Consider the following 13346-nt stretch of genomic DNA (forward strand, 5'->3'; position numbering starts at 1 on the left):
GGGTCCGGAAAAAAAACCCAGATTTTTGTCCAACTTTTTTTTTTGCTTAAAAATACTTCTAAATAACCCCAAAGGCATCAATTAGTCACATGTGAGGTATTTCAGACTGTTTGAAACCATTTTTCAAGGGGGTCATTTTCGACCACTGGTACAAGAAATCATTTGGGGGGGGGTATGTGGTCCGAAAAAAAATTTCCAACTTTTTTTTTGCTTAAAAATAATTCTAAATAATCTGTAGTATTTACCCCTTAGATAGAGTAAAATAATTAAATACCACACATTTGTTCTTGAATAAAAGTTTTTTGTCATTGATTAATAATGTCCTGCTGTTTTTCATCCAGCCCTCGATGCAGATCTGCGTGTTGCTCTGGGAAACCGTCCTCAGAATGACATAACTGGCCGCTGTCTGGTCTACGTTCACAGAGTCATTAGTGGAAATAAAAAGAAAGACACAGAGAAGTCACACCTGCGGTTCCAGTCTGAGGTAAAACTCCGATTATTCCTACATGCAGCTGTAACATAGTTCAGTGTACATACACCACAGCCCAGTTAATATAACTACAGAGCATGGGAAGCATTAGTCAGTATGTTTGGTAAAAAAGCAGTCCTGACACAACTCTTAAAATAATTATCAGCATTATTTGTTTGTTTTCTCTGTGTAAAACAATTTATTTAATCATCATAAACATAAACAGCCACTGGAGACCAAAAGCATCCACTGATCTTAAATATTTAATAAGATTTCAATTACTAATCCTTTCAATTTGTTCAGATAATTCATGTAAAATGCAATTTCTCAACTTTTTAGATTTATCAATGTTCGAAGGCCCTGTAGTGAACATAGAAACACCATCATTTTCTACAACACATTGACTAGTCTACTGTAGATGCTTGTCTTTATTTTCAGTTAATGATATATTGTACTGAAAAAGTCAAAGTTTTTTTCAGTTTTCTCTGTTTTGATATAATAAACTTTGACTTTACCATGAGCTTTAATGAGAATCTCCATGATCAGTAAATTAAATATGGGAAAATACCACTTTTTCGCCACTAAAATACTTAGGAGAGGTTAGATGGAGAGAAAAAAATGTTTGGAAGTCACCACAAAAGTAGTTCTGCGTCTTTAAAGGTTCAAACCCTTTAACCCCTAACGTGTCTGTGGTGAGCGTTCCGAATGTAGGATTTATTTGAAATATTCATAAAAATTTAACCGTTTACTCAATAATAAAAATGTCAAAATGTGCTGATAAAGCAGACCTTATTCTTTCCATAGACATCTGAGCATGCTCAGTGCACCCCCACCACCTGTGGAATGGGGGGGGGGGGGGGGTTGAGCCACATTATGTAATAAATTCCCATTGTGTAATAAAAGTTCAAAATGTAATAAGAATGTAACGTCATATTGTAATAAAGCCGCATTATGTAATAAACTGACACATTTTGTAATAAACTACCTCAATGCATTATGCAGTAAAATTTTTTTGCATTATGTAGTAAGTTATTACAATTTGAGAAATTTATTACAGAATGCACTTGACACATTTTTATTTTCAGGAAAATGTAATGTGCTAAATTAATCTTTAAACTGTGTGGTTAAAGTTCTGATTACATTACCTGTAGCTCCTGTGACTAATTTCTTCTAAATTGCTCTGAAATTACATTAATTTGAATTGTTATTACATAATGAACCATGTTGTTACATTTTTTTTTTTTTTAAATAAAAATGTGTCGAGTGCATTTTGTAATAAATTTCTCAAATTGTAATAACTTACTACATAATGTGAAAAAATTTACTATATAATGCGTTGACGTAGTTTATTACAAAATGTGTCAGCTTATTACATAATGCGGCTTTATTACAAGATGACGTGACATTCTTATTACATTTTGAACTTTTATTACATGATGGGAATTTATTATATAATGCGGCTCAACAGGGGGGTAAAACAGAGTAGTGAGTGAGACCGACTCAATATAAAAATAGACAGTTTGGGCTTTTTTTTCAGTTTTCCTTGTGTTTTTTTTTTTTTTTGGTAGTTGTTTTTACTGTTGTTTGCAGGGGTGTCGTGATCTTCCTTTATTTATTTTTTACTGTGTTTTTACCGAGTTTTGAAGTTCAACCAGGTGCGTAAAAGTAGCTGGACTGATGTAGAAAAAAGAGCCCCAAAACTAAAACTCCTGAGCTCAAATTTAAATACTTGTTGCTCAGTGTGTTCCAGTTCATAGTTCGTGTTCGATGTTTTAAACCTCTTATTGAAGAGCATTCTTTTTCTGTAAAATGCCGTCAAACTTCAGTTCCTCTCTATGTGTTTTTTGGTTATTCCACCCTGTTTTGACTCTAAAACACACAGTAAAGCAAAACCACTAGAGAAAAGAACACAAACACATACTCACAGCCAGATAATTACCAAATAATAACCGAGATAATTTTCACTTGTTCCATTGGCAGATTTTTTTGGTGAATGGAGAAAAAAAAAATCTTGAATTAAGCAAAAAAAATCTGCCAATGGAACAAGTGAAAATTATCTTACTAAGATTTCTTGAAATAAGATTTTCAAGATCTATTATCTAAAACCAAGTTCTTATATCTCACTGAAAAGTAACTCTTTAGGTGATTTTGTCTTATTATGTCTTATAAAAATACACTTGGTAAGATTTAGATTTTTGCAGGGTATTAACACACAAAAACTTCTACACATTCCATCTTTATTTCCACTTATACTGTATATAAACTGAACATCAAAAGAAACTTATCACATATTCTATGTGATGCCATTTCACACCATTTTATTAAATATGAAAACAAATTCTTTCTTGTTCTTAAAAAAACATTTAATTAACAAACAAAATACAACAAACAACAAAACAGTGGATGAGGATCCAGAGGAGAATGTAAAATATGACAAAGGGGAGTTCAACAAAGTTCACATTTAGCAACGAGCAACATTATTAATCCACAGCAAGTCAAAGATCTCAATCCCATTGAACATCTGTGGGATATTCTTGGTAGATCCATGTATGCTAGGCGTCCAGCACCTGACAACCGCCAGATGCTCATACAGGCCCTTCAGGAAGAGTAGGACAACAGCCCCCAGATAGGATCAGGAGGTGAATCCAGAGTGTGTGTAGAAGGTGCACAGCCTGTGTTGGGCTCAGGGAGGACACACCCAGTATTGAGGACATTGATCTGGACCATGTGGTCAATCTTTGACTTGCTGTGGATTAATACAGGGTGGGGAAGCAAAATTTACAATGAACATTTAGTTGTTCTTTCTCAGCAGGCACTACGTCAATTGTTTTGAAACCAAACGTATATTGATGTCATAATCATACCTAACACTATTATCCATACCTTTTCAGAAACTTTTGCCCATATGAGTAATCAGGAAAGCAAACGTCAAAGAGTGTGTGATTTACTGAATGCACTCGTCACACCAAAGGAGATTTCAAAAATAGTTGGAGTGTCCATAAAGACTGTTTATAATGGAAAGAAGAGAATGACTATGAGCAAAACTATTACGAGAAAGTCTGGAAGATACTATTAAAGAAGAATGGGAGAAGTTGTCATCCAAATATTTGAGGAACACTTGCGCAAGTTTCAGGAAGCGTGTGAAGGCAGTTATTGAGAAAGAAGGAGGACACATAGAATAAAAACATTTTCTATTATGTCAATTTTCTTGTGGCAAATAAATTCTCATGACTTTCAATAAACTAATTGGTCATACACTGTCTTTCAATCCCTGCCTCAAAATATTGTAAATTTTGCTTCCCCACCCTGTAATGTTGCTTGTTGCTAAATGTGAACTTTGTAATTGGTGGTTATTAATTTTCATGTGCCCTTTTGGAAGTTTGAGCCCCTGCCCCTTTATAGCTCTCTGAACGGCCCTGCAGCAGCTTTTATGACACTGAAACAGCCACTAATTCACAGCAGCACCTTTACCTTGAATAATGTCTCAGGAATTAAAGAGTTAAACTGTGATAATAAATGCTTCTGTGTTTCCAGGCTGCTGCCCCTGATCAACCCACCGACGAGGCGTTACTGTCAGAGCTGTGTGACATCTTCCTCCCTGGTCTCATCACATCGTATGAGATTTTACTTTACACCATCACCACTGAATGTGACCGTCGCTATGGTTACACCACAGCCAGGAGGCGGACCTATGCTGATTCTCTCTGTCAGCAGGCGTACTCCGACCTGGTGAAGTTGACCGACAGCTTCAACATGTCAGACCCTGTCGATGCTTTGGCCAGAGGGAAAGCAGAGCAGGAGGAGCTGTGCACGGAGCTGTCTCAGTTTTATGAACTCATTCGGCCCGAAGAGGACGAGGTTAGGCTGATTTTTTGAAAGGTTTTCCCAAAACTAAAAACAGTGTTGAGATACTTAACTTTTATTGCTTCTGGTGCAGATATATTATGTTCTAAATTCATGTTGCATTAGAAGAACCACAAGAGAAACATTCAGGATGACACCAAATGCACCACAGTGTTTCTGAAACCCACTTGTCATGTGTTGTAGGTCAAAGCCTATGTGCTGCAGAGAGACCAACAGTGTCCTCTAGTGTTGACAGGAGGTACATGCACAGGGAAGACAGTACTGATGGCACACTGCGCTCGACAGGTAAGGGATCATGAGTAATATATCTATTAATTGAAGTTTCAGCATTCACTTTGGGCTTCTACCCCATGAACTCAGAAAAGTGCTATAGAAATCTAATCCATTATTATTATTATTATTATTATTATTATTATTATTATTATTATTATTATTATTATTATTATTATTATTATTATTATTATTATTATTGTTGTTGTTGTTGTTGTTGTTGTTCTTATTATTATTATCATCATTATTATTATTATTATTATTATTATTATTGTTGTTGTTGTTGTTGTTATTATTATTATTGTTATTATTATTATTATTATTATTATTATTATTATTATTATTATTAAAAGACACTCAACATACATATCAGAACATATTTATTGTCATTGTATTGTCAGAAATAAAAGCATACAATTGTCATAATATATGCAGAATAAAATATCCAACATGTGCAGATCAGACAATATTGAGACAAATTACAAAAAACATGGAAAACAGAAAAACACTGATATTAAACAGGAAAAAAAATACACAAAGGTGCATTTAGCTGAAGAGTCTGGTTTAAACCAGCTCTAAATGTAAAGTGTCATGAGATAACTTTTGCTAGGATGTAACATTATATAAATAAAATGTGATTAATTGATTGATTGATTGATTGATTGATTGAAGCTGTGATTAACATGGTTTGTGTACGTTTATTACTATTTTGTAAAGGATTTTAAAATAAATTATTATCTTATTCCAACTTTACTACAAATAACATGAAGTAAAATAATTCTTTGATTTGTCTTTTTTATTTAAAATGTACAAAATGTCTGATTATTCAATATTTTATAATTAAATTGAAGTTCCTCACAACTAATATTGCCATTTTTTATATTGTCATTTTTCTTCCCTTTTTAACTGTAAAATAAACATGCAGTTTTATCCAAGATAGCTAAACCATCCATTACAAGTAGTGTTATCATGTCAGTAGGTTGAATAAAAAGGCCTGATAGCACGTTTTAAGTGTTCTCTTCTCTTTTCTCTCTCTTTCCTCAGATAAAGTCCTGGTTTGAAGACAGTGACCCTGTGGTCATCACTTCTTTCTGCAACTTGTCAGGAAATCCTTCAACAAAGCTCCAGTTGTCCAGCTTGTGTTCTGATATTGAAAGGAGTTACCGCAGCCACGACACAAACCTCAACACCAGACTGGACTCGAACTGTACTGATGTCAAAGACGTCGTCTCCAACACTGAAAAGCATGTCTCAGATTCTGACGGAAAACCTAATGCTGTACTGAACCCTAAAAGCACTACACCTGCCATGAGTCTCTGTGAGCTAAAAGTACACCTGTCAACACTTCTCTCCTCCCTGCCTTCACCCAAACGGCCTCTAGTTTTAATTCTCGATGGCCTGGATCAGACTGAAAACAACTGTGGACTCCAGGTCATTGAACGCCTCCCTTCTCCACTTCCTCCTGGAGTTAAACTCATCCTCACAGTCTCCTCCAACCAGAAACACATCCTGCAAGCCATCAGACTACATTACCCACAATGCAGTCCACCTCTCTGTAACTCAGAGGACAGTGGACAGTCAGGATATGTACATGTACAGCTGGGGCCGGCGTGCAGGAAGGGCTGCGTCAAGATGTTGGCGTCTCATCTGTGCCGCTCAGGGAGGCGGGTAACATCAGGACAACAGGCGCTGGTCAACCAGGCTCTGACTTCCTGCTGTCTGCCTCTATACGTTCGCCTCCTGCATACTCACGCCTCACTGTGGCACTCTGGTATACCTCTGTAAATGAAAGTGTTGAACCATTTGAAGGGGGGTTACATGAGGTACCTGTCCATATTCAGCTGAAGATGCACACTGAAGAAGTGATGTACTATGGACAGGGACGTCTGCATAAGTAGCTTAACCCTTTCATGCATGAATTATGAGAACCTTAGTCAATATTTTTTCTTGAGTGTTTTTATTCCTTTTTAGGCATGAAAAAAGCACTGCAATTGAAATTTTTTTATGTTTTTTTTCCAATGTATTTTTTATTCATTTCTAGTTTTCCAAACATGCAAAAAATAAGACAAACACTGAGACATATAACAGAGGAATAAGCCACCATACAAAAAAAAAAAAAGGGGGGGGGGGGGGTTCCCACTGTGAAATCACAAACTTTTTATACATAAAACGTATTAACCGGAGTCAAGGTGCATTGTCAGCTGTTCTACATAAGAAATGAAAGGTTGCCATACCACCTTAAACTTCCCCACTGATCCCTTCAATAAAATAAATAAAAGAAATAAAATAATAAATTTAAAAAAAAATAAATAAATAAATTTTATGAACCTATTTTTCATGGAGTTACAAAAGTGTCCGCTCAGCTGGACACCATACATTTAATTTTTGAAGCGAAGAAACATGTATTTAAAAGTCATCATCAGAAAGTGATATACTGATATAACTTTTTTAATGCCGCTAATCTGATGTTTTCTCAAACTTTATCATACTCAAATACTACTTATTACTCATTTAATAGAGATAATATCCTTCTGAGACCCAGGAAATTGCCAATTTTAGCTTTTTTACATTAAAACATTTGTCTTGACTGGAAACTGCATTATGCAACAGTTTTTTCAGATACATTTTAAAACTTATTTTTATTTATTGATTGATTTTTTTTAATGGAATGTCCTTTGTAATAGACAGTATTTTTTAAGTTAAACTGTCAAACTTTTGTCCCCTACAGTGGACAAAATGCATTACTGGGTCTCAGGAGGATATAAAAAAAAAAATTGTTTCAGAAAACTGTTAATTACAGTCTAATAACAATTAGCAATTAATTTGCACTACAACATGTTCGTGCAGATCAGGTTTCTCAAGAGCAGCAACGTTACAGTAATTGTATGAATTGCAGTGTTTGAGATGATGCATAAGTGTCCACTGTGTCGGCTGATATGGAACTAAAACAACCAAACCCATGAAAATACAAGAGAACAGCTGTGGAGTAACTGTCCACTGGAGTGACCACTATGCATGAAAGGGTTAAGAACCTAAAAAAAATCCATTCCAATTGAAGTGTTTACTGTTTAGAACACTTTGCCACTGTGTCTTGATGTCACCCAGCTCTTTCAGATGGAAGTGAAGGTGTTATATCACTGGCTTCAACGCTGCCAGAACACCTTAACTAATTTTGTCTTGTAGAACACCAGACTTTCTGGTCTTGCTGCCTCATTTTGTTAGATTTTTTACTAGTTTGGATGCAAAGTAAGTAAATCACACAATAACAAATGCAAACTAAGTGATTGAGGCAACTATACATCAACAAATATCTAAAATTACCAGGCAGTCTGCTGTTTCCTGACAGAAAGAAAGGGTCAAAGTGATGAAAATAGTATGCATATTTCATACAGTTCCCATCAAACATTTGGGAAATCCTAGTGTTCTATCATTTTTGAGAGACACATACTCCTTTGTTTGGAAGCAACAAACTACTGTATGTTATTTAACAGTGTGAAGATTTATTTTTCCCCAAACAAATCTATAAAGGTACAGATAATTGCATGTAAAGCTTTGTCACCTTTGGCTAGAACACTAGATTTGGGATGAAACACATGTACTATGTCAGGTTCCACTTCACAATTTTGTGTTGATAACAGGTTTGGAGAATGTGCTAGCTCATTATATACTGCACATGTAGGTTAAATACCCTAGCGACTATGACTGAGTCTACTGATGCATGAAAAAAAAAACCCAATTAGATGGTTTAGTGTTGTTACAGGTAATATCAACCCCATACCAAAACAAGATAATGACTTGAAATATACATCCAAGCTCTATAAGGGTTACTTACACCACTGTTGAACCACCAAATATCCAATTAACTAAAACACCATTATTTTACAAGGAACACCGGCACAGTATCTCAGCTTTGATATAAAACTGTCATAGCTGCCTAGGGAGGATTATTCAGTGAAAATACATTTTATTTAGTTAATAAGTTTTTGTATCAATATCTGTACATTTGCATTTTTTTTCGGTCAAAGTAACTCTTCATACTGTTAAATTACCTGGTTTGTTGTATATAAACAATAGAAACATGCATGTGTCTCAACTGTAAGAGCAGATATTAGCAACCTTTTAGCCCTTTTAACCTTCCATTTTCCATATCAGCTAGCCTTATTTATGTGTTTAAAATGCTGTTTTTATTGACGCCCTTGTTCTCATAAGTATATCTAAGCCCTATATCCTGAGTTTTTGTCCAAAATGCAGCTTTGACTGTGATCTACTGCTGGTAATTCACTGAATATGGATAAAATACCTCATTCAATCCCACTTTAAAAATGTAAAGTAAACCTTTAAACCAATATACATATTTCTGTGTTAATTATCTGCCATTCCTTTTATTCTGGTTTTTTTTTTTGTGCCATCAGATTCAGAGGTGACAGAGTCCTCACTCCCTGATGGTGTTCATCCATCCATCTCTGCTCTCCTGGATCTCCTCGAGCAGAAACACGGGTACTTCCTGGTGTCTCGTGCCGTCTCCTATCTGACCCTCTCTAGGACCGGACTCACTGAGGCTGAACTCACCGATCTGCTGTCCAGCGACAACAGGGTCCTGGCTGAATACGTTCAGCAGGGTGAAAGCTCCTCCTCCAAGATGAGGGTCTCCCAAGTCAGTGTGGAGAGACTCCTTTTAGATTTGAGGGGATTTCTGATGAGGAGGACAGTCGGAGGGTCACATGTTCTGTTCTGGGTGAGCAGGCATTTTGGGCTGGTCGTAGCTAAGAGGTATTTAGGTGCTAATGAGGTGAAGAGGGAGCTTCATTCAGAGATGGCTGACTATTTCACTGGTAGATGGGCATGTGGATGCTCTAAACCACTACAGGTGAACCAGGAATCAGGTGAAATGGCCGTGTACGTAGACAGACAACCAGCCAGTCAGCCGTTTGCCTTCAGTTCTTCCAAAGGAGTAGGGCGTGTTAACTTGAGGAAGGTTTTAGAACTGCCGCATCACTTACAGGAAAGTGGCAGGGGTGAGGAACTAGAGGACATGCTGTTAACGTCATTAGGGTTTCACCAAGCGATGGTTCGAGCTGGTCTCTTAGAAGATCTGGTAGTTATGTTAGATGGAGGAAAGGACTCGTCTGGACTCAACTTTGCAAGAGAGAGGTGGCTCTTAGGAAGCATACTGAAGTCTTCTTCCTGTTTTCTGCAGAGCTCACCCTTAGAGATGCCCACTGTGATGGAAATGAGCCTAATCCCTTACCTGGAGGCCTTTCCTGCACTTGAAGGTTATATCAGAGAGATCAGAAAAGAAAGGAGAAAGAGTGGCAGTGGAGTGGGAGTGGTGCTTTGGCCTGCTCCATCTGCTGTTCCTGCTATTAAATGTGTACAATCTGATGCCAAAACCGGAAAAGTTAAGGAAGCAGCTGGGACAGAGTGCGGGATTGTGGCCGTGCTCATGGATGATGATTCATTGTGGATATGGAAAGGTGTTGGGTGTGACATAGTTGAGCTTTCACTAAACTGTGAGCAAGAAGAAGTGAAGTTTGCAGGAGTAAAGAGTAGTGGTCAGTTCATTCTGCTTTCAACTCACAGCAACAAGCTTCTCATGTGGGATGTGACGGGTCCGGAGTGTTTTCTCGAGGTCAAGGATCCTTCAAAAACAGAGTCGAGTCAATGCACGCTGGACGAAATCCAAAGGTTTGCGGCATGTCAGGAGAAAATATGTGTGCAGTGGAAGGATGAGAGTTTTGTGAGTGTGTTTGAGATCTCCAGTGAGACCATGACTCATTTCCAGTGTCAGAGCTCTGTGAACTGTTTGGTTTGTTCTTCCGATTGCACTTACATGTACTGTGGGGAGGAGGGAGGCACAGTGTCCATATTTAACACCAACACTCGCAGTCTCCTCGGTACCTGTTCACGCTCCAGTCACAGTGCAGTTGTATCAGTAATCCTCTGTGAAAATAACTGGGAAATGCTTTGTGTCGACAGGAGGGGAAATGTAGCTTTATGGGATGTGGCAGCCAAAGCACACCTACCCATTCTTCTTAAGGAAGGTTCTCCTGGAGCTGAATCAAATGATGTTCTCAGCACAGACTATTCCAATGAATTTCACACTTTGCTGGTGTGTCAGTCTCAACAGGTCACACTGTGGGACACTTTGGAATTAGAGGAACTGGACCAGTTCTTGGCTCCAAGGGGGAAAACCTTCACCGAAGCTGTTTTCTCCCATGATGGACATCTTTTCCTGGCTTTGTTAGACAAGTGTTGCCTCGTATTGGTGTGGAGTGTCAGCACAGGAAAGTGTCTTCTCTCTTTGGAAACGGGTACATCCACGTTGCCTTTTACTCTCATCAAAACGGCCTCAGATGTCATTTGTGTTGGTCGTGATGGCTGCCTCACATTGTGGGACTCTGAAATGATATGTGCAGCAGGTACAGCTCTTAAAATGGGCTGTGGAGTGAAGGAAGTGGCAGTTGAGCAAGAGGGAGAAGGTTTCTACACGACTGATGGGTCAGAGATGGTGTGGAAATGGAACTTAGAGACTGGACTCCCATATATTTACCTCCAGCATAATGGACCAGTAGAAAAGCTCAGACTTTCTCTGGATAGTGTTCATCTTGTCATACTTTCAGCTGGTGAAATTTACATTTGGCAGACCAAAAGTGGGCTGAACATTGTGCGGATCAGCGGCAGCAGAGCCACAGATATCCTGCTGACTCCTAATTGTAACTTTGGGGTGAGTGTTTCTGAGCGAGGCCTGTCTCGGGTTTGGAAGCTGGCTAATGGTGGCGCTGTTTGCAGCATACATTTGTACCTATCTGACGCTCAGATATCATCTGAGAGTACTTTCCTGATTGGGCGTCGCCGTGGCGATCTACTGGCTGCCAGTCTTTGGTCTGGCTCAATCAGTAAGCGTTTCTCTTGTGTGGAAAGCTCGGAGCATGTTGTTGCTTTCCACAGCCTTTCAGAGCATCCAGACTTTGTGGTAGTGATAGCTGCTTCAGGGTCAGTGTACACCTGGAAAGTAGCAGAGGAGACGGTTTGCAGACACTTTCAGCTGCCGTATACCCTCCACTGTCAGCCACAAGACTTTCACATGTCGTCTGATGGTAGTTATGCACTGCTGTCTACTGATAATGAAGCTGTAACCATCTTGGACCTGACTCAGATCAGACTGTGCTCGTTCAAAGCCAAAGGTCCGGTCATTAAAGCCTGTTTGGACAGATCTGGACTCTATGTGATCTATGTATCGTGTCCCACAGACCTGGACAGTAACTGTGTGTGTCACCTCCATGTGAGGCCTGTCCTCACAGTGATACGTCTGGCAGACGGGACCCAGATAGGAAGTGTGTGTCTGCCTAAGAATCCCTTGACGTTGGCTGTGTGTGAGCAGCAGTGTGTGGTTGTGGGTTTTGAGGATGGCTCTGTAGGAGTGTACTCTCTTTTAGACGTCAACGTCAATGGAAAGGAGACAGAGAAGTGGAAGGAACATTTACCACGATATCTGAGCCAGTGTCCCTTTGACAGAACATTGAGTACATGGGTACCTCTGAAAACACCAAACATTACATGGCCTTAATGAGCCGCCATGTTGTTTCTGATAAACCACAGAGCCTGTGCAAAGGAGACACATCTGAACTACTGGTCAACCCCCCCACCACTATTTGGCCAAAAACTTCTGTCATAGGCCAAACAAAAACAGAAACAAGAGGAGGCACAGAAGTATTTTTATTCTCACTTTATTTGCAATATACTTGAGGTTACTGTTAATTTTTTGCTCCAAGATGCAAGAAATTATGCAAATGAATGAAGCTGTTAGGAAATTATTAAATGATACTCTTGTTTCTGCAAGTTAGGAGCTGCAGATGTTTATATGCTGTAAGAATATTGCACTCTTCTACATCACACATAATACACAGGGTGGGGAAGCAAAATTTACAATGAACATTTAGTTGTTTTTTCTCAGCAGGCACTACGTCAATTGTTTTGAAACCAAACATATATTGATGTCATAATCATACCTAACACTATTATCCATACCTTTTCAGAAACTTTTGCCCATATGAGTAATCAGGAAAGCAAACGTCAAAGAGTGTGTGATTTGCTGAATGCACTCGTCACACCAAAGGAGATTTCAAAAATAGTTGGAGTGTCCATAAAGACTGTTTATAATGGAAAGAAGAGAATGACTATGAGCAAAACTATTACGAGAAAGTCTGGAAGATACTATTAAAGAAGAATGGGAGAAGTTGTCACCTGAATTTTTGAGGAACACTTGCGCAATTTTCAGGAAGCGTGTGAAGGCAGTTATTGAGAAAGAAGGAGGACACAGAATAAAAACATTTTCTATTATGTCAATTTTCTTGTGGCAAATAAATTCTCATGACTTTCAATAAACTAATTGGTCATACACTGTCTTTCAATCCCTGCCTCAAAATATTGTAAATTTTGCTTCCCCACCCTGTATTTGTAGGCAGACAGAATAATACAACCTGCAGGAACATTACATCCTTTGTACTGTCATTTGCTGTGTAATGATGATACTCTCTTGTAAATGTCATTTCTGAGAAAATGAAACCTCTGTTTTATTTCCCCACACATACCTGTTGTATGTATTGTTGACACATTATATTTCTAAGTGATGAATTTTGTCATATATTTTTGAATAAAATTGACTATTACTGAATGCCTTCTTTATTAGTTTGTTTTCATTTTACATCTTTGTATTAAAGTAATTTCACATTGATTCTCAGTC

At 38.1% G+C, this 13346-nt stretch overlaps 1 protein-coding gene across 1 annotated transcript in view; it reads left to right on the forward strand.

Annotated features, from left to right (window-relative positions):
- LOC115432238 (NACHT and WD repeat domain-containing protein 2) overlaps positions 1-12622 on the forward strand; it is a 43461-nt gene extending 30839 nt beyond the window's left edge. Inside the window, exons 6-10 of the mRNA XM_030153122.1 lie at positions 342-484; positions 4004-4327; positions 4517-4618; positions 5648-6374; positions 9016-12622. Coding sequence (XP_030008982.1) covers positions 342-484; positions 4004-4327; positions 4517-4618; positions 5648-6374; positions 9016-12170 — 4451 coding nt within the window. The 3' untranslated portion in view covers positions 12171-12622. The remainder of the gene's footprint in view (positions 1-341; positions 485-4003; positions 4328-4516; positions 4619-5647; positions 6375-9015) is intronic.
- Positions 12623-13346: the final 724 nt, after the last annotated feature.

Source organism: Sphaeramia orbicularis, chromosome 13 (genome assembly GCF_902148855.1).
Source record: "Sphaeramia orbicularis chromosome 13, fSphaOr1.1, whole genome shotgun sequence".
NCBI lineage: Eukaryota > Metazoa > Chordata > Actinopteri > Kurtiformes > Apogonidae > Sphaeramia > Sphaeramia orbicularis.